Below are 27,679 nucleotides of genomic sequence, written 5' to 3' on the forward strand. Positions count from 1 at the left end.
ATCTAAAATGAGATTCTGACCTAGTCTTCGACTATAAAGAATTTTAGTATCTAACAATCTCTTTAAATGTTTGAAATTGATCACTTCGAAGACCATAATCTCGGTGGTTTTTTTTCCTGTGCGAATTTTTCCCGTTCGTAGGCAACCGCGACAGCGCGTCGGTGTTGCAAGAGGCATGCATGAGATGAAAATATATAAATGATCCCGGTGAAGCAGAATACCCTGATTACAGTTGGACCCTTCCATTTATATTTTGGTCTTATGCTGGTTTAGCACTGGCGGGTCAACTCGTCGTCTCTTTCATTATATTCGAACGAGAGTCACGCATACTTTTTGGCTGTTTTTTTGGTGAAAAACCGCCGCCGTTTGCACATGCCCTTAATTAGTTCGTTTTTTAAGTAAATAAGTGTGTTACTGGATTGTTTAAAAAAGGAATTTTTTCTATATCCGCAACATGTTACTCATCCTAACGTGGTAAGCTCTGTGTTCTGCAAGAAGGATGTGACTTTTAATATAAGCTGCGTTGAGGTTGGAAGATTTTTAGCAACTAACGAAACCCGCTAAGTGTTGTATGCTCAAAAATCCGACTTTTTGTCTCTTATTTGGCAATTAAACGTAAAGCTTTTTAGTTTTGTGTTGTTTTATTGGCAATAAGCTAAAAAGTTAGCATGGTTTACTTTATTTTTAAGTAAGTTATTCATGTTTCTAAAAATGTTATTTCTAGCTATTTGTATATTGTTCTAGACCAGCGCGCTTCTTTTAAATTTCAATAAATCAGTAATTGCGCAAATAAGGCAATAAATTAGACAAAATTATAAGAAGATATTTGGCTACAGGAAAATCGCGAAAATCTCAGATAACCAGTTCCTGCTACATCTGGGTCAATGCCACATTGCAAAACGTCACTAAAATTATCTTATCTTCACCCTTTATTTAAATTATTTTCCTCAGCTGTTGGACTCTTTCAACTATTGTATTATTAGCCGCACAATCCTTTTTTATAAACTGTTTCCACGCATTGTTTTCCCGGTGACAAAACCCGTTGCAAACAATCTTATTCACGCCATACCGAAAAGCGAGATGATTTAATTGCTTTAAAAATAGAAACTGTTTAATTTAATGTCCGTGTGATGAACTTTTCGTGATGAATTCGTGGAATAATTTCACGAGTGCTCAATTTAATAAGAGTTTTATTCATTCCCTCTGAATAAATTTAAATCATGCATTCGCGGTTTTAATCATCGAAATTTTCGGACGCACAAACAGTGGCGTACGCGGTAACTCATCAGTCATCATTGACACAAAGGGAAGCGATGATACCCATTCAAAAATAATAAAAGAAATTTAAAAGCTCTACTTCAGAATTTAATCGCTGTCATTAAAATTCTCCTATGCCGACGCAAATACAGTGGCGGACTAAACTCTGTAAATTTAGAGGCCGATGTCAGCGCGCGGTTGTATTTTCAGAAAAGCGTTTCGAAATTAGGAAAACACAAATCTGTGAAAAATGTTTACTTATTCTGAGAACGTCGTTGGTGATTCTAAAGGTTCAAAAATAAAATCCCTGGGAAAGGAAAACAATTAAAGCTTGTCAATTCGAAGTTAGGTCACGTTTCTATCTATCTTACAATCACCGTGTATATTACAAAATAGTGAAATCCTGAAATGAACGAATTCCGGCTAATTTCATGTCAATACCCTCACGAAAATATCAGTTTACGCCAAACTGAAGATTTCATACAAATGTTGGATGCTTATTTTCAGGATTCTAATTATAATCAATCATCAAAACATACTCCATCGTTAGCACTAATCTTCCGCGATTTATCTAACGTCTTCGTTTGCTTACAGTAAAACCATGATAAATTTTGCATCCTCAGCCGATATCAAATAATTCAAATTTGAAAGGGCTTTTACGTAATTTTGATCTGCAAATCCAATTGAAATAGCGAAATCGGACTCTCTGTCGTAACAATCAGGTGTTATCTGATTTCAAAGAGAAATAAATCCATTGGCCTATCCTGAATTAATAGAACCTTGGAACCGGATTTGTTGATGTTCTTTTCCGTTTGATGATACTTTAATTTAAAGGCTGCTAGTGAACTCGTATAATCCATGGATTTATATACAATGCGAATTCACGTTTGCAGACACATGTTCCAATTATTCTCTCGTAACAATTTCTAAATGTGACTACGAGAGATAGAATTGATTTTTCGGGCTTCGGAGTAAAATGCATAAATTTGATGGCCTTTTTAGGTGACCAAAGCAGGAAAAGCTGCAAAAAATGGACCGTTTTCTGTAAGAGCTAAATAATTAAACTTATTGATTTATGACATCCCAGGCAACCTCTACAAATCACCACGTTTGTATTTGACTGCAGGGAGAATAAATCAATCAGATTAAATAAAAGTGATCATTAGAGTCTAAATCAAAAGTAATCATCATGCATAAAGGGGTAAAAATGTTGTCTTAATTTGAACGTGCCGAGAAAATTTAATTTTGAAATCGAATATGTGGTCAAATGAAAGATTTTATGGTGAAAATGCAACACGAAATATTTACATAATGGTGAAATTGTTTAATAATGATCGTATGCAAATATTTGATATCAATAATTGTTTGCATTGCGGAATGTTTCATAAACGCTGTAGGGTTCGTATTGACGATGTGAAAAATGCCATAAATGTTTAATGACAGCAATGGCGACAGGAAAATCATTATTAAAATTAGGTCGTTAAAGGTGAGAATTGGTGTTAGGTAGGTTAGTGCCTTGGAAATAGAGTGTTTGAAATGGAGTTGTCGAAAAACAAAACCGCTGCTCCTGCAGTGCAGCAGCGTCGGCGGGCGTAGTTGACGTAGAATATCACTCGATGGCGCTGTGCAGCAGACGTCGAGACGCCGGTTACCGGACGTAGAGTTTGTTAGCCGCCGATGCTATGCGGGGTGAGGCTCCAAATCAAATACTTACACGACTTCCTAACGTTAGATATGTTCGCGTGATAAACTGGTAACATTGTGTTCAAAAAATTCTATATTGTCTAATTCCGACTTACGCGCCCGCTGTAATGTCAGTGATACCGATATGGAGAGCGAATGTGCTTTAGAAACATCATCAATTAACCAAATCCCACTTTGTTATGGATCCGACACTGTATTGTCCCGGTAAGAGCCTAGTATGCGTGTTATCGTCAATTGTACAATGTCCACCCACTCGTCATTCAAATTTCGGACGAAGAAGCGCCAAACGCTGCCGACATCAGCAAATTGTCGCACCGCGCCAACGCCGTCGCCTCCCCGGTTGTAATACTTTTAAGATAATTGCCCCGTTGGTTCTTGTGTTTATGGACGGTGGTAATGTCACAGGACTTGTTCCTGTTTGATTGATTTGAATATATGGGACAAATCATGCTGTATTCAAACCACGCCCAACTGCGATCGATATGTCCATGTAGGTTACTATACCTCTACTTCCCATACATCCTTTGAACATCCGAACTAGTCAACCATACCCTGATCTTATTTCCTTTGACTACAAAGGATTTGTCCATTTCATTTACAGAGCATTACGCCCTGTAGTCACCAACATCATCATTTTCCCAAATTTAACCCCGCTACATTTTTAATATCTCCCTCCACTTATGACCCGTCCCTGTTCTATTTACATCCGCGAAGCATGCAACATCTGCATTTTATACAAAATTTGCATTTGTCAAACGCAATTACTCGACAGTTTACACTTCCAAATAAATTCCGTTTCGAACTTTCTCCCACTGGTCCAAGTTCACCGCAAAGTCCATGCATTAAACAATAAATGACAAACGGATGACAGTTTCATTAGTCAATAGCCATTTTCTACATCTGTTTTTATATTTCTTCCCTCGTTCACTTGATCTCTTGATTACGTCCTGTCAATCTTTCCCTGATTCTTTCAATCTCTCTAATACTCACCCGACCGAATAAACTCTGACTTAAATCAGATTGATTTAGGACCTAGTTCAATTGTTTTATGGACCACGCAATGCTGCCTAAATTCGGGTTGTTTATTAACACACAATTATGCAAATCTGGCCGAAACTCTAAATTAAAGCTAAACTGTCGTTTTTGACGTCAAAATGCGAACCCCAAATCAAAGACGCACTTTATCAATCTACCCCCATCTTACCTAAAACCAGCAAAGGTCAAACTTTAAACGATTGAAAGGAAGCGATCCATCAAAAGATCACTTATCACCACTTCTTGTAAGTTCTGCAAACAAACATTGTTCTAAGTTTCTCTCATTAGACATAGTTTGCAAAAACGTATCTCTACAACCTTGCTTGTACATTTCATCTCGAGTTTACCATATAAATGAGTTTACAACTTAAAAAGCAGCACCAGTTTACATTCCTCTAAGCGATCGATATAAATTATAGGGGATGGGGGAATAGGGCAGGAGTTCGTAGTTCGGTTTATGATGAATATTTGAGCTACTTTACTTTAAACTTTGTTAGGAGTACCTACTTTAAAGGGCATAAAATATCATATTTCTGTCAGCTTTAGATCTTCAGACGCTGTATCACGTCAAAAGACTTACATACTTCGTGCAAATCTTTCAGTATTATTACTGATCGGATTGAGTCTAGAAGGCACAATCATGTTTGTTCGATTTTATAAAAATATACTTTATCTGGGGGTTTGATAGGATTTCAAGGCAGTCAGTTTTTGAGAGCGACAGTCGCTATACAGAAAATAAAGTTTAATCTTAGTTTAATAAGAAGTGCCCAGAAGCCGATCCCTGCGGCTCACTTATCTAATCGAATTTAATTATTTTTATCATTCATCATGCTTCCCATCCATGGTAATTCTAGTTATACAAATTAATAATGTTATCACAGATATCAGGCTTCCTATTTTTAATAAATAACCAAGAAAGAAATCACGCAACCAAAAGCTCAAACCAAATTAGCATCAAAACAGTTATTGTTATTAAATTCCAGCGAAAATCGGAGGATTGTTATGTTCCGACACGTCACTATTTTCGGAATACATAATTCAACACTTTCCCTTTCCACGTGATATGTGCGTTTTGATGGCTGAAGGCAATTATGTTTATGCATTTAAACGGAAAAATATTTGTAGTGGTCAGGTTGTGATTTATGCGTTATGGCTAGGACAAGTTAGCTTTGAAGGAAACCATGCATGTACGCTGCATCATTCGTATGACCTATTTTGCATTGTCATACGGCGCTTATTTTAATAGAGATCTACACTGCTGTCAGAGTCAAACATTATTCTTAACAAAATTGTATTAACAACGCGAAAAAGTTGAGTTACGTTAAGTTTCGCAATATTTAATCTGATAATTATGGAGAAAGCTCGTCATTTGACGTTTCTCAAGGATTAGGTAAACTTCCTAAAACCTCATCCCTAATAGAATTAGCTTAGCGTAATTACGAAAAGTTGTTTGGTAATATGGTAAAGTGAATTGAACATTTTCTCTTATTAGATTATTAGGATTCATCTTTAATATTTTCCATGAAGGTAGAAGTGGCATCTGGAGAGATTTATTTGACGTATATTAAAACGATTTGATCGAATCATCTTGAGATTTAATTTTTTCAACATGACTGCGAATCCAGAAATTTTAATAAATCACTATTGTTCTTGTTTGTCTTTATAATTTTCGATGTTGTGAGCTAACGAGTCATTATCTTCTCAAATTAATCGTTAAATAGAATCAAATTGGGTAATGTTGACATTTTCCGTGCCCAATTGAGCTCAAGTTTATAGAGAAACACTCAACTATAATTGCTTCAGATTCAATTTGATTGTGGGGATAGATTTTAACTGAATAAAACACTAGATTGGGTTACGCTGAACACATGAGATGAAATTTATATGCCGATTTGACGTAATTCTGAGTGAAAAGCGCTGAAAATCAATACTTTCTATTATAACCAATTAACGTACCGCAGAAGAGAAAGGGGTGCACACCTTTCAGCTGCAATCAGCATTTCTCTGAGACAATAAACCGTAAGATTCAACTTCATTCTGAACAGCAAAAGTACATTACAATTACGTTTCAATCAAGTTTCCACTTCACTTGACACGAAAGAATTGGAGCTGATTTCATTTCTGGCGTAATAACACGTTTCTTGGTTGTTTGTCTAAAGAATGGTCTTTTATTCTCACTGGACTGTAAGAAAATACCAGGAGTCTTGTTGCTATATATTAATTAGTACAGGTTGCTTATGTTAATATTAGCACAAAAATTACATTCTCGGCAAAGGTAGGAAATATCACGTTCCGTTAATTAATTGCTGGTTTTTTCTCGCACCGTTCCATCTTCTATGAACACTGCCAATATGTGGTTGCGAGCTCCTAAAGCATATTACGAATTGTCTTTGTTCTCAGGGCGGAGCAAATAAATACACTTTTTCCGAAAAACCCATTTTAAATTCATTTTGTTCAAAATTTAATGGAAGTAAAATAAAAAAAGAACGGAAAGCATGTTATTGATTGCCAGTTTCACTCTGAAATGAATCGGAAATTTTATACCGGGATATTTTCATGCTATTTGTAATGAAGTATTTTAAAAATTATCGATTTTGACCCCATTCAAACAAACCAGCGTTCGACACGTTCAAACTTTTTCAGTTTGGCGATTTTAATTAACTAATTTATTTGATCGACTCCTGTAACCAGTGGCACTTTTACAGTATTCGACTTTATTAGTTCTATCCAACATGAAACGAATACCGTTAAATTTTATTCACAAACGCTGACGTTTTAGTACGAATACTATTCTTTTCAACTCGTTTTAAACACATTTGAACAAATGTTTTTGTGATGCATAATTTTTATTCGTGTCAGTAGTGCTACACAGGGTAAACCTGAATAAAGTGCGAAAATTTTAACCACAATATCAGACACCGCTGTAGATAACGAATCTGCAAAAAAAAAGCGAAATTCGAATGGGGCAAACAAAAAACGTTTACGCTCGCACTTATCGGATTTGATTAACTTTCACTCAATTACTGATTTTAAATACACAACACATTTAAAAAATCAGGTATTGCAAAAAATTAATTTGTTTTAAATAAATAGGGTTCCCAAAAGGGCTAATCTTTATCTCAATTGGTTCGTAAAGTTGTCTTTTTCCAACTCGCTTTGTGGACCAATCAAAAATTTTAATAATTAGAAATGAAATAAACTGAAAAAGTTGCTTTAAGTTATTACGAAAAATCGGACGACAGTCCACAATGTCAATACGTGTAAATACAGTTTCACCCGTAAACAAAACACTTTTGATAAGTGTAAGTTCATCACAACATTTTTGAAGAAACCACTGGCAAGGAATAAAAAATCAAAATTTTGACAATGTATTGACACGATAATTGCTAAACTGACGGGAATTTGTCACTTGTTATTAGCGTTTTTATTTCCAACTTTTCGATGGTCTGGATTGATATTGACATTGATATTGGAACCTCTATCAATTCAGTGGTTTCTGCAGAAAACGTTAATCATTTTTTTCCCACAAATAATGACATTTCGGAACGCGAAATTTGGCCATTATTGATTATTGGGCGGTTCGCCCTGTATAGCAGATAAAAATTAACAAAGTACAAAAAGGAACAAATCAGTCGAATTCATTACATTTGAAGTTGTGAACATCGGAAATAACTTATTGTTGAAACGCAGTCTTGTGTTATGAATTTGACGTTTTAGTGTTAGCAGAACATTTGAAATTAACCAAACATATGTTATATTTGAACAATTTGCTTTAATGTCATGTTTGATGAGAGAGAACCAACTAGTTCAGCTTTTGTGTGTAATCAAATACAACTACCTTCAATTAAACGCTATATTACACCTAAACTGAATTAACCAACAGATTAAAAATTGATCTCTATCACACAGTTAATGCATGAATTAGTGTACTGCGTAGTTTGTTAGTTTAAACATTCAATTTTCGAACATCCACGATATAAATTTCATGCGCTTGTTTTATTACAATAGGTTGGAGTTACGAAAAGCCGTGGATCTGTGATAAAACCGCCATAGGCAAGCTGCAAATACGCGTAGATAATTTAAAAATATATGGAACGTTACTATAGAAACAAACCCCCAGCACGTACATTGTTTTTTATAGGATATATTCTCTTTGTCGAGTTATTCACACGTAGTACCAAAGCGGTAATCTAGTTTAGTTTTTCGAGTAAGCAACTTTGAATCGGAACATTTTAAACTTTCTATAATTATCTTGTAAAATGTAAGATAATACGGATAAATTTATTAGCATAAATTTCTGAGTTGCGAAAAGGATTAACATTAATTACGTCGTATTAACATTAATTTCTGTTTAAGTTGTGTTATTACAAAGCTGGTAAAAAGTCAAGTGGTGTTTCATACACAATTAAAGCTCCTTTAACTTCACGGTTCAATGCAAATGAAGTATCGGCTTATAGAGAGGAACTCTGATATTTGCACACAACCTGACACAGAGGATAAAGTTGAGAGTGAATTACTGAAAACAAATAATTATATCGACCTGTTAACAAACGGAATGAATTTGATGACTGTAGATGCTATCAAAACATGTTCGTGTAAATAAAATATCGGGGGGTAATTTAATTATGACAAGTATTGTACATGAAACGCGGGATTAAAAATATACCGATTGTTCTCTGTTGAATGATTTTCGAAAGAGCATTTTATATCCATTGCGTCAGCACAAATGTGATCTTTTGTTTTTGTGTGATGTCTTTATCAAATTATTTGCCCATTCAAAAGATACGCTTCGTAAATTTTAAAGCGAGTTTCCTCTTATGCGATATATTCGAACAATGTACGTATATCACATTATGACGTTATGGAAATACACCTTTTAGAAAGTCGCTGTCAATGCAACTTACTTTCCAGATTTATACGGAAAGCTCAACTGCATCTTCTTGTTGTGTAAATTTTTAGTATAAAAACTAAAAACTGTATTAACAAATTTGATGGGACGCTGATGATGATGATTATTGTTGATGAAAAATCAAGTTTATAAAAATTCACCCAGTTCATCTAACGAGAGGAATATTTTTAAGCCATTTATTCCGTTTCATTAACTCGCAGCTTTTCATATTTCAAATAACTTTAAAGCTGCTCATATATTCCACAGAGGATTTTGATCATACGTTGGAATATTTCAGTGAGTTATGAATCGCTAATTGGACGGAAAATAATTAACACGTGGAGGAAGTTACAAAGAAAGAAGTTGCTCCTTTTTAGACATCAGCAACGCGCTATCACTGTGTGTATTATTCGTTGCTTGCTTCCAAATTTACATTTTTAAAACAGGGAAAATCGATTTCCAAGCCATTATATACTTTGCCTTTAAGAATTAGAACGGGCAGGAAGTTGATATAAAGACTAAACATCGCTGCTACAAAAGTCAAATAAATCCGCTCCGGGTTTTTTTTTACGGAAAAATCAACATTGTCTGTTTTATGGACAATCAATGATAAAAACAAATTTTAAAACAACAAAAATATTTACAAACTGTACCACACTCGTGTATAAAGTTTTGTAAACACAGAATGAATTAGCATAATTAATAAAACAGGAAATGAAAACACAGTTTGACAGGTAGAGTACAGACAAATTATTTTGACAAGACAAACAAAATAACTCAAACTTTATGAATGTTAGAAATTTAGTAAATGTGGCTGGTCAGATGTAAAAAGGCTAACATAAGCTCATTATTTTAAATGAATAAATATCTTCGTTTTAGTTGAATAATGTAGTGTCATTTTTTGATCATTGGCACAAAAGACCACGCTTGGGTTACTGCCAAATCGTATAAATTTGAGATAAATGACGTTTTTCAGATTCTTTTATTTAATTTATAACAATAAAACTGTCGAATCCAGATATTTGATTGCATATTTTACAATCAGGTCCCTGTTATATTTATTGCGGGGTCTTTTGAATACCAATCCGGGAGGAAGTCAAAAACTAAAAATAGGTTGGATTTTGTTATCCATACAACATTGCAGAAAACAGTTTAATGATAATAAAATATTGATTAACTCCAATTGAGGGATGAATCAGTCGCAGAAGCTCCAATTGTCCCTAACACGAGAGGGAGAAAGTGGAGGATCGCGGGTCCGTTATCAGTCATCATCCCTTTTGCTGACTTTGTATTTTGGGTGGGTTTTTATTGAGTTGGCAATGTAGACAGCCTGTATATGAGCGTTCTTCATTCTATTATACCCCTTCATTACTCGGTGATACAGAGACAAAGCATTTGCCGCAGACTTCACAGCGGTAAATCAATCGGTAAAGGCGAAAATTTCTAGATACTGATCTCTCTGTAGTTCCCTTGCCAAGTTTTGTTCTCCATTATCGTTCATGCGTGTCTTCTTCAGATCATCTACGTCAACATCTCATCACAATTGGCGCATTCCAACTAATGCGAACTACGATTTTAATGATAAACCTGCCCAGAGCAAACTAACAGAGATAAGTTTCAAAGGGTGTGTTATTTGAGGTACGAAAGGGTTGTTAGAACGCATTTTCGGGTGCATTAGCTTTATTATTTGTTTGGGTGTAGAATGAAGTGATAAAAGTCCGAAAATAGTATCTAGTTTTTTGAGTGGAACTTAACGGAATGTGACAGGGTGATCAACTCTAATTTCCATTATCGATCGTCCTTCCGAGGAGGAACGAGGATAACTCGGTCAGACATTTTTATTTATGTGGTAATACTGTTCGACGACTTTACAAGATTTACATTATTAAACGATTTTATTGTACATAAAATTTACGAGGAATAGTTGCACTGTTGCTGGATCATTTTGCCTTCGACAATTAACGGCCCTTTTATAACAAACAAATCCATAAAAGTTATCGTAAAAATTTTCCAGAACGGATTCTTTTTATGCAAGTAATTAACAAAGAGGTGTTAGTAAGACCCACACGGTTTTCTTAATCGGTTACGAATTAGGATTTTCGCGCTTTTTAAGGCTTCCCGCTTCATTTTTCCACCCGATCAAGTTGACTTTCTGGAAATATTACGAGGTGGACGCGATTAATCTCCTTCGCCGGGCGCTATGACGATTTATGGAAATTTGGGGGTTTCAGAGGGAAGAGGGTTCATAAAATTCAATCAAAATGAAAAATTTAATCAAACAAAAAATTCGGGGATAATGTGAGATTAAACGAAAAATTCGTTTTAAAGCGCAATGGCGCATGCCCGTTCTATTACACAATACATAGACGTTGAGCGTCGAGATGCGGCGCCGTTGTTGACGCCGAATAAACAAGAGCAGTCTGTGTCCTGTTCAAATTAGAGAAAGTACCCGTTCGGTGTTCCGAATACTGCTCGAGCGAAATGTCTCACTTAAAAATGGTTTTATCCGTGAAAATGTTCTTGTGATTTTATTCTTTACGGATTTTACTGGATTTCGAAGGATGAGGTAGGCAGTGAGATGTCTCATTCGAATTAATCATTTTATTAGACTCATTGATTGGAGTTATTTTAAACGGGATTAGTCCTAATTAGCTGTCATGGGAGTTATTGTTCCTCCCGATACGACGATAATTGCTTTGCATCAACCCATTTCACTCACTTCACACTCATCACCATATGTAAATTAACACCGCCACATCCATAAACTTAACTCCAGAAAGACTCTTCCGAAAGGACGTAATTGCGGAAGAAATCAGAACTGAAAAGCTGGAAGGAGCGCTTTAATTAAAATGAAGGAGAGCGTGAAAAACTTTCTATTCCGTTTCTTTAATCGTCGGACTTGTGCTATCATCACTATAATAGCACTGGTATTAAGCACCAGCCTAATTTAAATATTTTCCAAAGATATAATTAAATTACAAGAAATAACTTAAAGAAATCAAATGAAAGTCATAAAAGAGATCTAATTGTTTGTATTCCACAGAGCACAAATTGTTTTTCTTCGAGTTTATTTCAGAGAGCTAAATCTCCGGATTTGGCTCGGCCAAACGTTATTTTATTTTTTGTATCTTAGTGCCACTTCAATTTTCTTTTGTTTTTCTTATGAATAGGTCCTCTCCCCCGCTTGGTATTGTCTTTGGTAAAAATGCGCCGATATCAATTTCCACCACGATGTATTAGTTGGCGGAAAAGTTTGATTGTAGATAGGTGAAAGGCACAATCAAATGTAGAAGACTACTAACATTTTCTTAATTATAATGCAATAAGAGAATTTTACAGTTTTAACTTGATTTGATGAGAATTGCCCCCGTGAGCGTAATGACCTATATTCAAATGAGTCGGCCAATATAGAAATTGATAATTGAGTTTATTCCTTCAGTACAGAGATAACGAGATCCCCACTCCCCTTTTAACAAGCTGTAAAAATCGTACACCCGGGAATTTATTATCAGATTGACGAATCCTATCTTATCTAGTAGAAATTTCAATTTCACACTTCTGGAAACACCAAAGATATTTTATCTCCCCTTGGCAGACTTTCCTCGCAATTAATTTACATTTTTCTCGTCACTCGAACTGCACTTTGATGAACTTAATTACACATAGGTGTTGACAGTTATTTATCTATGCGTCTGCGTGGGGCGTGTCAGTGCACCAGCTGTCAGCTCCAGCGCAACAAAGAGCTTTCCTGAAAACTTACTAAATTATACATAATACATTACCCAACTAATGTTCAGAATTGATGACGCAGCAACTTTATCCTGAAAAGAATTATGGGAACAATCAGGATATCATTTTCAGCAAAGCAGGAACAATTTTTCCTGAAGGATCAGTTCTACCGACAAGGATGTTGGAAAACTTATGACAACCTTAATGAGATTGGTTAACTTGGGCCTAATTTCTAAGTTGGCCCATAAAGCAAGTTTGACTATGGAAAAAATTTCCCTTCATTATTATGTTGTATAACAAGCTTCAAATGATGTATTCAGTTTCGCGACTCTGAAAATTACGAAGCCACGAATAAGTGTCTAACCAATTAAAGTTTGTTTTGGACTCTTCGCTTTACGTAATTCAATTTAACAGAATTTGATGAGAGTGCAATTTTAAAGTTTGGATTTATTGCACGCATCATGCAAAAGACAAGGTTAACGTCCTTTCTTTATACTTTTATGTAAGAATTCGCGCGGAACGTAGAACTTCTAGGACACTGTTTAATTAAAATAACGATATATTATACAACATGAAGCATTAAACGCAGCCATAATGCTCAGCAATTTCATTACGTGACGACAGTCTGTCTTAAGAAAATTGAATTCTACCTGCATGAAAATTGAGCTTTATGGAAAATATTATTTGAAGATAAGCTCATCGAGAGTATCCTAGATTGAAAAATCTATAATAAAATTATCAATTACTTGAAGTATGACGTAACTAAAGTTTAGTTCAGATTAACTAACAGTTCAGAACACGACAAGAATGCGTCTGTGATCCCAAATATGATGCATAAAGGCTTAAAATCCACAAACTTCCTTGAATATACAACGTGCTCAGAAATCGCTGTTCTAAGAGCCTCCATTGTCGGGCTTTCCAATTACTGTCACAACTCTATTTCGACATTCTTAAGTCAACAAATGTCTGCTTTGATAATTCAAATTCGATATCGGTCACAAAAATGTAATGTTTACTTTCCGGGTTTTGCATAGATATAATCGAAGTTTGCAACATTGCAATTGGGCGTGAATTTAAATAAACATACATGATAATATCTATCGTAAGCATTTAAATAAACACGTTCAGGTGAACAAATCGTTGCTTATTCGACTTATCTACAAAAGATTTGAACGTTTTATTTGCCACCTTTTTACGTTTCTTTGGGGAATTTTATTTGACGAAATTGAATAAGTCTGGAATAGTTATTTTAGACAATAACACGACGTATTGTAAGATTTTATTGCCTCTGAACTATAAACAATATCTACAATCTTATGTTGTGCATAAACGTTTCGAATGTCAAGCGTTTTTATCTTCAGATATCAAATCAGATACGTTTGATAAATGACGTCTATACCCTTTAAATACCCCGATGTGTGTGAAAAGCTCTTGCACGCGAAATTGTGGGGAAATTAGAATCGCTTTCCATAAGCTATTTCAGTCATGTGACAAATTCGACTTACATTAAATTTAATACGCAATAAAATTTTCTCCCCAGAAATTGAAACTGTAATTTTAAGAGGTTTTAGCTCTCAAAGTAAGATGAATTATGTTTTTATTTAAAATTGGTTTGTCGAGAGTATTCTCATTAAGTCAATAATTCAGCGTTCGGTGCAAAGTTAAATTAAAAGTGAAGATTAGATACAGTTTCTCGGAATTTTTACCGAGGACGTTACACTTTATACGTAATAAAAATTTCATTTTCCAGATAACACCCCGAACTGAGAGGTGTATAAAATACAATGTAATAACTATGCCGCTGATCGATATCGTCAGAATAGATGGAAAATTGATTCTGAAACCAAAAACATAAAGTAAACGATAAAGTCTTTCGTTTCATAAAATGTAACAAGTCACTTTAATTGAAAGTCAACATGCGCGAGTAATGTGCTCGTTTTTTCATATATCACGGCTCTGGAATCAACACGGATCCAACGTAAAATAGCCATCTGTAAAATTCTGTAAATAACTAAACTAATTTATGAGCACTAGTGAAAGAACTGCACCTGCATTATCACAAGGGAGCTTTATTTTAAAAGCGTAATCCAGTTCATTTTTAACTCCCAAGAAAATTTGATTAATGTAAATAGTTTATAAGTTTAGAGAGCGTTCTTGAACAATCTTAGTTTGAGCAAAACTCAACTTTTTTAAAATTGATAATAAATGGAAGAACTTCACTTCTTACAAGTTTGCACTGTCAGAAAGGGTTTACTGTGCTAAATTAAAACAATCAACTTTAGGGGATTTAGGCCGCGTTCCACCTGGTGGCGGCAAATCAAATAAATCACAGCTGCGTGCTTGTAGACTACCAGGTCAATAAGTTAACAAAGAAGATGTTCTAGATTGAACGCAATAAACGTAGGTCAATTAAAAGAAATAAATTTTAAAATGTAGACGAAAAAAGATGGAGATGTATCTACGATCAGGTAGGCGTGATGTTTACAAATGCTCACATTAGCTTACATTATAAATTATCAAATAAAATTGACGATGACATCAGGTAATTGAAGAAAAGAGTGGGTTTCGAGTAGCTAAAGTTGATAGTTAACTAATATTTGGTGTATAAATGAAATAGCATCTGTCGTCCATTGCAAAGTTGTCATCATTAAAAAAGCTTTAGTTTTCATGACGATACGGTCTTGTTGAAGTCTATTTTTAAATAAAAGATTGAGTAATAAATTATAAATAGGCTAAAGGCTGAAAGGTAACTTTTGGTACAACTGAACTTTTGAAAATGTTGGATAACACTATTAAAAGTGCATAGATGATAGAATTAGGATTTTTAAAAGTCTGATTTCATTTTGCCTTGATGCAGTTGCTAAGGAGCACCAATTTCATTGGTGTTGCTATGGCTCAACACTGATTTGCATTACTATAATTTAACTTGAAATATATGGGTGAAACCTAAAAATGGATTTCTTCAAGTTGACGTAAATTTCATACGGCTGTGAGTTGACGTAGAGTAATTTAGGCAATTTCCCAACCATTTTCCCTACATAGGATCAATCTTTTGTCTCTTTCGATAACCGGGACACCGAAGATGAAAAATCCATTGTAAGAGATGTCACGAAAGACTAAAAATATTTGGTGAAGAAAGTCATCCATGCTGTGAATGTCATGCGAGCGTGGGTCGTAAAAACTGATATAGTAGAAACAAGTGACTTTGATGGGTAATGCAATAAAAGCATGACGTTTAAACTGTAGAAAAGTGGAAAACGTCAATTTTTCACATCACATTTTATTGCAGTCGTTGTCAAAAACACCTGGAGGGTGGTGTTTGAAACAATAAGAATTTGTTTTTTTTTTGCAGGACTGCAGTATGAACTTCGAGAGTCCGTCAACAACCGTCTGTGGTCCGTGCAGCCGCCATACACAGGTTGCGCATGGCAAGGGCCGATTAGTGCGACAGCGACCGCGATGAGCACTGTGGGGGCGGGCGTGACGAGCCCGGGACAAACGGGGGCCCGCACGACGACTGCCCCCAAGCGGCCTGTGCGCCGCGGCGGCAAGCCGCCCCCGGATAGACCGCAACGCGCCCTCTTCTGTCTTTACCTCAAGAACCCCATCAGGAAACTCTGCATTGACGTTGTCGAGTGGAAGTATCCTTTCAAAACATACTTAATATTTCAGAACACAGTTTTACTCTTATCTTCTTCCGCGGATTACTCAGCTCAGAACACACAACTCCCATGCATCATAACGTGCCTAATTGTCCCAGACGTGGCCCGAAAAGGCACTTTGTCGAGGATTAACCAGTCAAACAGATATTTCCGCGCGTTTGCCTAATGACAGAGAGCACAGCTATGAAGACTTTATTTTGCACTAGGAGAGGTTTTCCACCACTTGGTTGTGAGCGCGTTTTCCTTAACTAAATACAGACCTTTTGAATGGTTAATTTTACTTACAATTTTCGCGAACTGTGTTGCCTTAGCTGTTTACACACCTTTCCCCAATGGCGACTCAAACGTAACAAATGGGATTTTGGTAAATACACCTATTTGTTAATATCAAATTTACTTTAAACTCTGCTTGCAGGAAAAGATTGAATATATATTTTTAGTAATTTTCACGGTTGAATGTATAATGAAAATAATAGCTTACGGTTTTTTGATGCATCAAGGTGCTTACCTTCGGAATGGATGGAACTTACTAGATTTTACAATTGTAGTAATAGGGTAAAAAATTACACCCCTATTTAATTCGAGATGTAATCCTTTTAATTTTAGTGCGATAAGTACAGCATTATCAACACTTATAGGGGATAGTTTTGACGTTAAAGCTCTCAGAGCCTTTAGAGTTCTACGACCTTTAAGGCTCGTTTCTGGTGTTCCCAGTAAGTTTCTTTTCTCTTACTAAAAACCTTCAAAACATTACTTTGCTTTCAGGTCTACAAGTTGTATTGAACTCGATTCTTCGTGCCATGGTGCCTTTATTACATATTGCTCTGTTAGTATTGTTTGTTATAATAATTTACGCGATTATTGGTTTAGAATTATTCTCAGGAAAAATGCATAATACTTGTTTTAATGCGAAAAAAGGTACTCCAAACATACTTTAACAGCAAACTTGTTTATTTTAAAATTCCAGGTGCATTGATGGATGATCCTCATCCTTGCGGTGCTAGTGGATTTAATTGTACGGAAGAAGATGATATGATCTGTAGTGAATTTGTACCGGGTTTCAATAACAATTGGGATGGACCCAACTCTGGAATTACCAATTTCGACAATTTTGGATTGTCGATGTTGACTGTGTTCCAATGCATAACACTTGAAGGCTGGACCGAAGTGCTTTATAATGTTTGTGACTCAAATCTATTTTATCCTTAATTTATTAAAAACAATTTTAGATTCAAGATGCAATGGGCAGAACGTGGCAGTGGTCATACTTTGTATCCATGGTTATATTAGGTGCATTTTTTGTAATGAATTTAATTCTCGGTGTCTTGAGCGGGTAATTTATACCGGTAATCAATCGTACTTTGTTCACCTCTTGGTTTTAGTGAGTTTTCCAAAGAAAGAGAAAAAGCTAAAGCCCGAGGTGACTTTCACAAGTTGAGAGAAAAACAACAAATTGAAGAAGACTTGAAAGGTTATTTAGACTGGATTACTCAAGCTGAAGACATTGAACCGGAAGGCGAGGACCAATCAAACCAAGATGCTAGAAATAATCCAGCTAACGAAATGGAATCCACGGACCAGTTAGGAGAAGAAGAAGTCCAACAAGAATCGTGGTTCAAGAAAAGGAAAAAGGACTTCGAAAGGATCAATCGAAGGATGCGGAGATCCTGCAGGAAAGCTGTTAAATCTCAAACATTTTATTGGCTCATTATTGTATTAGTATTTTTAAATACTGGTGTTCTGGCGACGGAACATCACAAGCAGCCAATATGGTTAGATCATTTTCAAGGTAAAAAAATTCGATTGCCTTACTTACATCAAGGTTATATTTCAATCATTTCTTGTAGAATATACAAACATGGTTTTCATTGCTCTTTTCACAATGGAGATGTTGTTAAAGTTGTACAGTTTAGGTTTCCAAGTAAGCCCCAATTTCTTCTTTAACTAATATAAGCACTAACTAAATCCATTTTAGGGTTATTTTGTATCGTTATTTAATCGATTCGATTGTTTTGTTGTTATTGGGAGTATAACAGAGATGATTTTAACAAATACAAACGTTATGCCTCCTTTAGGTATATCTGTGTTACGTTGTGTTAGACTACTTAGAGTGTTCAAAGTGACCAAGTAAGTCAATTTTTATTGTTATCCACGCCACTAAAACTATTTTTATAGGTACTGGCGATCACTGTCAAATCTAGTCGCCTCGTTGTTAAACTCAATACAATCAATCGCGTCTCTTTTACTTTTGTTGTTCTTGTTCATCGTTATTTTTGCTTTACTCGGCATGCAAGTTTTTGGTGGAAGATTTAATTTTAGTGAAACTCAGGATAAACCGAGGTCCAATTTTGATAGCTTTTGGCAAAGCCTACTCACCGTATTTCAAGTACGAAATTCTGAATTTGTCAAATCAGAGAATTTGATTTCTTGCTTCCAGATATTGACAGGCGAAGATTGGAACGTAGTGATGTACAACGGCATTGAAGCGTATGGAGGAGTCAAGGGTTTCGGTGTCTTAGCTTGCATATACTTTATAATCCTATTTATATGTGGTAACTGTATCCTTTCATGGTGTTTAGTTCGATTTTTAATTGTTTGAGGTTTGTTTTTCTTGACAAAAGTAGATATACTGCTTAATGTCTTCTTGGCTATCGCCGTGGACAATCTGGCAGATGCGGAGTCGCTGACTGCAATCGAGAAAGAAGAGGAGGAAGAAGCGCAGAACAAATCAAAAAGCCCTACGCCTCACGACGAAGAGGAAAATGTGGAAGAGGAGGAGGAAGAACACAGCGTCGAAGAGGAGGAAACTGAAGAAGAAGGACAGTACTACGGAGAAAGGTAAAGTTTTATTATTAAATAAAACAAAAGTCATGATCGGGGTTATATAGATCTGAACACGACGAAGAAGTGGAATCGCAGGTGAAGATGACGATAGACAACGAGGAGGAGTACGAAGAGGAGCAAAACAGTCAGGGTAGGTTGAATTTTTTCAGGTACTTTGTGATTATCTTGATTGCTAGGATTTGTTTTGGAAGGGAAGTTTGAAGTACGTAGTTAGGACAAAACAGTGGTAATAATTTTCAGACGATCAAGTAGAAGTTAAAGATTCGGCCCGACCACGGCGGTTATCTGAAGTAACCATCGTTAAGAAAATTCGTCCGATCCCAAAAGGCAGTGCCTTCTTTATATTTTCTAGTAAAAACAGGTAGGCCCCTTAAAACGGGACATAGTTGCAGAAGCGGGAGAAAGTTGTTGCCCCGTAAACTTCTGGCAGCTATGTTAGTTTATTTCTGATAGTAATATGAGCGGTATGTGCACTTGCAGATGGGGACGAGGCTGAAACTGACAGCAGAGTCGGCGCACGTCCTCGTCGCTTGTCCGAAATAAAACCGAATTCGCAGAAATTGCCTATTCCTCCAGCCTCATCTTTCTTCATTTTTTCTCCTACAAACAGGTGAAATGTGGTAGACAATGGTGCCGTAGGTCTTGTTGAAGTGTGTCGCTTGCACCCTCCATCTGGCACTGTAGTGTGGCCCCGCACTGGTTTGTTCAGTAGTGCGACCCTGTAAAGCCCGACCCGCAATTTACCACTAGTTAGAGTGTTTCTAGAATAGAATCTTTGTGCGTTAGGGAGTAGAATTTTTCAGCTCACACGTGTCCAGGCGGAGATCTGATGTTTTGTGTTTTTTTTCTACGTGTCCATTCAAATGTGTCCTGACTCAGTGTTTTTCTGATTAAAGGTTTCGGGTTTTTTGTCACTGGCTGTGCAACCATAGCGTCTTCGGTAACGTCATTCTGGTGTGTATCATGGTCTCGTCGGCGCTGCTGGCCCTGGAGGATCCAATACCAACACCGGGCTCTGAATTGAGCAATGTAAGGAAAGGAATAAAGGAAAAAATGATTGAAATAACGATGAAAATGATGTTTCAGATTCTCAAGATATTCGATTACGTTTTTACGGCAATATTTTCGGGGGAATTACTGTTGAAAACAATTTCCTATGGATGCATCTTGCACGACGGTGCCTTCTTGCGGTCGGCCTTCAACGTGCTAGACTTAGTAGTCGTGTGCGTTTCAATAGTGTCAATATACAGGTAAGTGGATGTGAAGAAAAGAGTGTTTTTGAGGGTTGGAGTAATTGTTGCAGTCAAGGAGCGATGTCAGTTGTGAAGATTTTGCGTGTGTTGCGCGTACTTCGGCCTTTGAGAGCTATCAATAGGGCCAAGGGATTGAAGGTAGGTGAGATGGTCGCTACCGGGTACTGTCATTCACTAAACGTTAGAGTTCACGAGGAAGTGGTGGAGGCAGGCCCGCGATACTGTCAGCTGTCAGCTCTGACGTATGTCTGTTCTTAGCATGTAGTCCAGTGTGTGATAGTTGCGGTTAAGACCATCGGCAACATAGTTCTGGTTACCTGCCTCCTTCAGTTCATGTTCGCGGTAATTGGAGTCCAATTATTCAAGGTAGGCACCAGCAGTCCGTTGTTGTTCATGAGCAAATGCACCTATGGGTACCCCTACAACAACGCCCTCTCTCACAGTATTAACCCTGTATGTGGTGGGACCCGCGGGCCGAGCCGCCCTGGCTTGAGGCCTATTAACCCGCATGTCCCGCTCAAGCTGTCTGTGCGTGATGTGTGCTGTGCGTCGTCCGCCGTATACCATACCCAGAGCGCCAACACTGCAAAGAGCCGCAATGAGCATCGGCCTTGCCGTGTCTTCTTCTACAGTTCGCCTCCAGTACACTTGTAGTCATATCTAGGGAAGGGCACCGCCGCCGCTGCCGAGCAGCCCGGTCCCCCCTATGGCGGCGTATCCTAGATTCACACGAAAGCGCCTCACGTCACCCTGGGTGCATTTGACGTCCCGGCTGGCTGCGCGATGCCCGACCGACGCCTCGCTCTTTTACTATTCTATACTTACTGACTATTTCGTTTGTTTCATCCTTTCATGCCGAATCTTCCTATGGCTAGTATGTAGTCAAATGCGTGATAGTAGCCATTAAGACGATCGGCAATATCATGCTGGTTACCTACCTCCTGCAGTTCATGTTCGCTGTGATAGGAGTGCAGCTATTTAAGGTAATTCTCCATGCTTCTAGCTGCACCTGACGGTAGATCTGCATGTTCTGGTCGTAGCTGGGTAGCAGGATGCTGGGATTCCCTCTGGGGGCTCAAGAGGCTCTCGAAGGCGATCTCGCATTTGAACACGCGCACCTCCACACCATTTTGTCTGTTGTCTGTCTGTTTAGCCTGCCTCTCTGTCGGCACTGTAGATGCGATGTATAATGCGATGCGTTTTACGATAATGCGATGTTCCGGTGGTGCTGGTAAGCTTTCGTTGGCTTTATTTAAATATTGCGCGACGCCGAATCACCCACTCTGTCGATGTCTGCAGACTGCGGCTTGTAGATTGTATTTTGCAGGCGGATGTTAACATGTTTATGTCGACGTTATGTTCTAATATAACAGGACGTGTAGATGCGTACATATAATGTTATATTTATAATATGTTTACTAGTTATGACTACAAGTGATCGCAACACGTAGGCAACATTAATATGATTTAGTGCACGTCTTTCTGCACGAATTTTGTCATGTAAAAATATTACATTTAATAACACTGTAACTAACCACTTTGCATTTGGTCGTGCACGTCTTTCTTGCATGTTCCTCCATCTTGAAAATATCGTCCTAAATCAGTTTTTAAATAAATCTAGGGAAAATTTTCTTCATGTACTGATCGTTCCAAACTGACGGCAGCTGAATGCAAGTAAGTCTTCAGATAAAGTTTTCGTACACCTTCCATAGACATCATCTAATCTTTACAGCGGGACCTACTTAATTTATTTAGAGGGTGACCTCAATAAACCAGTTATGAAAGAAAGGAATTGGGAACCCAACAATTTTCATTTCGACAACGTCGCCAAAGCCATGTTGAGCTTATTCACCGTCTCCACCTTTGAAGGATGGCCGGCTTTACTATACGTCTCTATAGATTCGAACAAAGAGAATCAAGGACGAATTCATAATTTTCGCCCCATCGTCGCTGCATATTATATAGTATACATTATCATTATTGCCTTTTTCATGGTTAATATTTTTGTTGGTTTCGTTATCGTTACATTCCAAAACGAAGGAGAACAAGAATACAAAAACTGCGAATTAGATAAGAACCAACGCAATTGCATAGAATTTGCTTTAAAGGCTAAGCCTGTTCGAAGATACATTCCCAAACATCGCATCCAGTACAAAGTATGGTGGTTCGTAACTTCTAGACCTTTTGAATATGCTATATTTATCTTAATCTTAACCAACACGATAACTTTGGCTATGAGATTTCACGGCCAAGATAAGACATACGAAGCCGTTCTAGATACCCTCAACATGATATTCACAGCCATATTTGCCATGGAATTTGTATTCAAGCTAGCAGCTTTTAGAATTAAGGTACAAACAACTAACACTATAAAACACAAGTTGTGACTTCTATTTTATTTTATAGAATTATTTTGGGGACGCTTGGAACGTTTTTGATTTTATTATAGTCCTAGGAAGTTTTATCGACATTGTTTATCAAGACGTCAATGTAAGTACTAACAATATAAAAGTACCCTTTTTTTTGACTCCGCCACTTGTAGCCTGGTGGATCAAAACTACAAATTTCCAGCAATTTCTTCAGACTTTTTCGTGTCATGAGACTTATAAAACTTCTAAACAAAGGTGAAGGTATTAGAACCTTACTTTGGACGTTTCTTAAGTCTTTCCAAGCCCTACCTTACGTAGCTCTGCTTATTGTCATGCTATTTTTTATTTACGCAGTAATAGGAATGCAGGTATTGTAAAATGGACAAATGTAAACCTGCAAATTTATAAACACTTTTCAGATGTTTGGTAAAATTGAAAACGTCCATTCTGACAATGATATAAACCGAAACAACAATTTTGGTTCGTTTTTTCAAGCAGTTTTGGTGTTGTTTCGGTCGGCAACAGGTAAGTTCCTCATTTTGAATTTTTGAGTGTGCTTCTTATCTGTGCTATTTTCAGGCGAAGGCTGGCAAGAAATCATGTTGGCTTGTGCAGACACTGACAACGCGAAATGTGATTCAAGAGTCGAGCTAAAACCAGGAGATAGCAAGTTTTGCGGTTCAGACATAGCCTATCCATATTTTATATCGTTTTACGTTTTATGTTCTTTTTTGGTACGTGATAACGTAACAATGACATAAACCTAAAGAGTTTTTGTTTGCAGATTATCAATTTGTTTGTAGCCGTTATTATGGATAACTTTGACTATTTAACACGAGACTGGTCAATTTTAGGACCACATCATCTAGACGAATTTATCAGGTTATGGAGCGAATACGATCCTGACGCAAAAGGGCGAATCAAACACTTGGACGTGGTAACTCTACTTCGAAAAATCTCACCTCCCTTGGGCTTCGGAAAACTGTGTCCTCATCGTGTTGCCTGCAAACGTTTAGTTTCAATGAACATGCCCTTGAATAGCGACGGAACAGTTCTTTTCAACGCAACACTTTTTGCGGTTGTACGAACTTCTCTTCGGATAAAAACAGAAGGAAACATCGATGACGCCAACGCGGAATTAAGATCTGTTATAAAAAAGATTTGGAAACGAACTAATCCGAAGTTACTTGATCAAGTCGTTCCCCCGCCGGGAGTGGATGATGAAGTTACCGTGGGAAAGTTCTATGCCACGTTCCTTATTCAGGACTACTTCAGAAGGTTCAAAAAGAGAAAAGAACAAGAACTGAAAGACGGCGACTCGGAAACGCACAACACTGTCACGTTACAAGCTGGTTTACGTACTCTTCACGAAGCTGGACCGGAATTGAAACGCGCAATTTCAGGCAATTTAGATGAACTTGTTGACGACAATCCTGAACCGATGCATCGGGTAAGTTTTTCAAAGTAGTCACGTAACTTAGAAGTCGTTCTTTTCTTATCAGGACTGCACTCCATTCAAGAATTTCTAATCATATTTCGATGTTCGTACAGTTGAAATTTTTATTTTTTGCAGAGAAATCATTCCCTCTTCGGTAGCGTATGGTCTTCGATGCGACGAGGACATAGTTTTAATAGAGCTAAATCTTTGAAAGCCAATTCGACACAGGTTAAAATAACTCCGGCTTCCAGCGTGGATTTTCTTCCTTACAACTCCATTCATAGAACGGTTACAGAAGGGATGAATCATATTACAGCGATGACGAAGAATGTTGTGCAAAATAGAGCTAGCGCTACGTCTTTACACAATCAAGAAGGCCTCAAAGACGAGGAGATCCCATTGCGGTCACTCAGCAATCTCCATAATGGGGACACCGACAAAAATAACTTCCAAGTTATCGAGTAAGTCTTTGTTTCTTCTTCTTCCAGATAACCTTTATTTATTTATACCCCATCTTTTCGGCACGTGGGAGGTTCACTGTTCTGCGTAATCCTATTGTTGAAGCAGTTACCAGTATTTATTATAAAGAGTTGCACTATGTACCTTGTTCTAAATTTAGTAGCACCAAATTTCATTGCATTCTAAAATTCTTTTCACTTTTTTTTTGTAAATATCACACCTCCACCTTTGATGAGCTTCTGGTATTACTGCTGTAATTACGTAGTGCTTTGTAAAACAGGCTAGAATCCAACCTTCTCGAACTGAAGAATTGGAACTTGTTTACGTAGACTTCTGCATTCCATCTCTTTACAGGTTTGTTATAGCTGGCCGAAATTTACTAAATTGTCTACTTTATCATTAGTTTCGGGCAGTTGGTGAATGGATTATTGTCTCTTTAGTTAAAGTTTCGGGTAGGATTTTGGAAAAGCCTGTAAACTGGAACCTCCTTCGTGTTAGAAGTGTTGAATGTGGGCGGAGTGTCAGAGTTAAGAAGGAGCCAGTAATCCCAACACTACAACAATATTTTGATTTTCAGTAAATCTGGCTTCCTCCACCCTAACTACAAGGGTAAGCGAAAGCGGGTGTGAGCGTGTGCTGGTTTGATTTCATTTAACCGTTGGTTTTCGTTTTGGGTTTGGTTTCGTATTTGCTAACCGGTCATGTGGTGATGTTGTGTTTGTGCTAGTCTGCAGGGTGACCACACTGAGCTGATGCCTCCAACTCCTCCGCCGCGACGCGTTCGACTGGGCCTGGGCGGCCTGGGAAATCTTGGGGGCGGTTGCATGACTGCCACGCCATCGCCTGTGCAACACGCACCGAGCTTTAGTCGCATAGCAAGCGGCCTGAAACTCGCACAAGCACAAGCTATGGCAGTTGCAGGCTTCTTGCCGGAGCCGTTGCCCTACGAGTGTAGCGTCCTCGGCGCTCCCGGCACGCTCCAACCCTTGACCTCGGATTCGGAAGGGGACGGCCGGCATGCGCGTTGTTCCCTCCTAAATCACAGGGCTTCCTTCCATGGCAGAGGTTAGCCCCAGCTCACAGCTAGCGACCTGCATGTGTCGATCCATCTGCATGCGCTTAGGCCAGGCAAGTCACCACGCCGCCACCCCCAACATACACAAAAATACCCAAAAACTAAAATACCAGTTACATTATCAATCATCAGTATTTACACTCAATCGACGAATTCTTATCGGAGTTGATTCATTTAAAAATTTTCAACAGAAAGGTTTCTATCTGAGTCAGTAATATTTCCTACGTGAGTTTCAAGTTAAAGAATTAGTGGGTATTAACGCTATGACTTCATTTCATTTCGACTGTCTCTACGCGTTCAAAGCACCGCAACAATTAAATGTTAGACCAATGCCTAATTAATAATTAATTGTGAAGGTCACGAAGCAAATGTGACAAAACTAATGACAAAACATTAAAGGAAATGCAGTTATGTAATCAATAGAAGTCCTTCGATTGGATAACTTTTAATGTGTGTATGTCTTCTGTTGGGGGTGCGTCGTGGGCGCCGCCAGGTGTAGTGGTAGCCTTAGCGTAGCTGTAGCTTTTTAGCTTGTTGTTAGTCTTTGCAGAGTTCTTCGAATGACGTATGCTCAGTTTCAGCCCCAGCGGGAGAGCCAAACGGCCATGCGGGGTCTGAAAGACTGTCGCATTCTTTGCCCGGAAGTCCTGCAGATCGTCGTCCGACATCTTTCGAAGTAGTCGGTTCGGCGGAGAGCCTCGTCGGTAGAATATTAGTAGAACAAGGTCTCGGAAAGTACTGCGACCCCGATTTTGTGCGGTATACGTCAAAAGAGATGCAAGAGGCGCTAGACATGACTCAGGAGGAGATGGACCTAGCAGCCCACCAACTCTTGCAGCAGGAGCGTCGCATACACGCGCAGGCGCCCACAATCGACGCTCTGCATCCACAGTTATAGCAGCTCCCACCTCAATGCAGCCTCAAGGTCTCCTAACCCTCCCGCCACACTACCAAGTGCCTAATTCATTTCTTCTGGTCCAAAGAAGACTAAATATAATAATAACGTGTAGTTTTTTAACCTGGATTTTACTTGAAGGATTGTTTCTCCAGTTACCAAAGCCCATGTACGGGGTGAGAGAACAAATTAAGAACTGTCATTACAATTTTGTAATATCAAATGTGTCAAACTATTATAAATAAAGTAAATCCTACTTCTCATTTATTTCAGTGATTATACTAACGCACCCGATTTCTATGGCAATCCAGATAATGCGCACAAACTCGGTAATCTATCGGCAGCTCTGCATGATAAAATGAAATAATTGTACAAACTTACAGATTTAAAAATCTTCTCACCAAACATCGATAACTTAAAAGCTTCAAGTACTTGTTACCCAACATCAGACTTAGATAAACGTTCCCAACGGCTCTTATCTGTTTACAATTATGTACAAACATTTTATCAGGCGGTAATTTAAAAAGCTAGAAATGAAATGAGACTTCTTCTTTATGACTGCTCCAACACTGGGATCAACCGAATTAACTCTAGTCAAATTCTTGCCGATACATTAGCGATACCAACCAAATGTATAAATTACTACGACTTGTTATAATACGTATAGAAGTAAGCTAAATTCGAAATTTTGAAAAAAACTCTAAAATTGTTTTATGTATGTGTATATAATATATATAAATATTTATGTAAACGTTCAATCTTTTTTAAAGAAGTTTAAATAAAGAAAACTGTCATTAACTCGTCTCTCTTTTGCAACCACGCAAAAAACTTATCACTAATCCAGTTCAGTTCGAGACTTGTGATAAACAAAATTATAAACAATTTCTCTCGCACTCATTTGCATCGTCATTCCACCGCAATATCTTTGAAATACCTAAAATTTCATCGTTCTTCCCCACCCTCAGCCCTCAGAGTGCCTGCGGCAGCAACTTTTAAAAACAGTCCGCATCCGATAGCCGAGCGGTTACGTGATATGTTCGACAAAGTACCGTGTGTTTCGTGATCAATGGA

The 27,679-nt window shown here is 37.6% G+C and overlaps 1 protein-coding gene across 10 annotated transcripts; it reads left to right on the plus strand.

Moving 5' to 3' along the window:
* Positions 1 to 260: 260 nt before the first annotated feature.
* On the plus strand, positions 261 to 26,611 carry Ca-alpha1D (Ca[2+]-channel protein alpha[[1]] subunit D). 10 transcript variants are annotated; one of them, XM_088048283.1, is made up of 31 exons: positions 2,914 to 3,165; positions 15,966 to 16,254; positions 16,534 to 16,639; positions 16,691 to 16,830; positions 16,882 to 16,988; positions 17,041 to 17,193; positions 17,243 to 17,454; positions 17,505 to 17,608; positions 17,658 to 18,064; positions 18,123 to 18,196; positions 18,251 to 18,402; positions 18,451 to 18,661; positions 18,713 to 18,833; positions 18,900 to 19,113; positions 19,164 to 19,249; positions 19,600 to 19,729; positions 20,016 to 20,148; positions 20,206 to 20,369; positions 20,423 to 20,510; positions 20,631 to 20,738; positions 21,248 to 21,355; positions 21,994 to 22,046; positions 22,105 to 22,723; positions 22,779 to 22,862; positions 22,915 to 23,109; positions 23,161 to 23,266; positions 23,321 to 23,475; positions 23,526 to 24,191; positions 24,315 to 24,640; positions 25,366 to 25,703; positions 26,289 to 26,611. In XM_088048283.1, exons 1-31 carry the CDS (start codon positions 3,141 to 3,143, stop codon positions 26,609 to 26,611), a joined length of 5,997 nt encoding a protein of 1,998 aa, XP_087904409.1. In that variant the 5' UTR covers positions 2,914 to 3,140. The 10 variants fall into 10 exon arrangements, with proteins under 10 accessions (XP_087904404.1, XP_087904408.1, XP_087904403.1 ...); XM_088048277.1 differs by lacking the exons at positions 19,600 to 19,729; positions 20,631 to 20,738 and adding an exon at positions 19,360 to 19,480 and having other exon boundaries at positions 2,913 to 3,165; XM_088048275.1 differs by lacking the exon at positions 20,631 to 20,738 and having other exon boundaries at positions 2,913 to 3,165.
* The last annotated feature ends 1,068 nt before the right edge of the window (positions 26,612 to 27,679 follow it).

The sequence above is a fragment of the Gnatocerus cornutus genome, chromosome 10 (genome assembly GCF_029298725.1).
Source record: "Gnatocerus cornutus isolate USDA-ARS CGAHR chromosome 10, icGnaCorn1.1, whole genome shotgun sequence".
NCBI lineage: Eukaryota > Metazoa > Arthropoda > Insecta > Coleoptera > Tenebrionidae > Gnatocerus > Gnatocerus cornutus.

Excerpts from the sequence above, each read along its gene's own strand:
- Ca-alpha1D (XM_088048283.1), top strand. The coding sequence starts at position 3,141 with ATGGATCCGACACTGTATTGTCCCG. Across the intron at positions 17,455-17,504 it reads GGACCGAAGTGCTTTATAAT|ATTCAAGATGCAATGGGCAG; the intron begins GTTTGTGACTCA and ends AAACAATTTTAG. Across the intron at positions 23,110-23,160 it reads ACGCAGTAATAGGAATGCAG|ATGTTTGGTAAAATTGAAAA; the intron begins GTATTGTAAAAT and ends AACACTTTTCAG.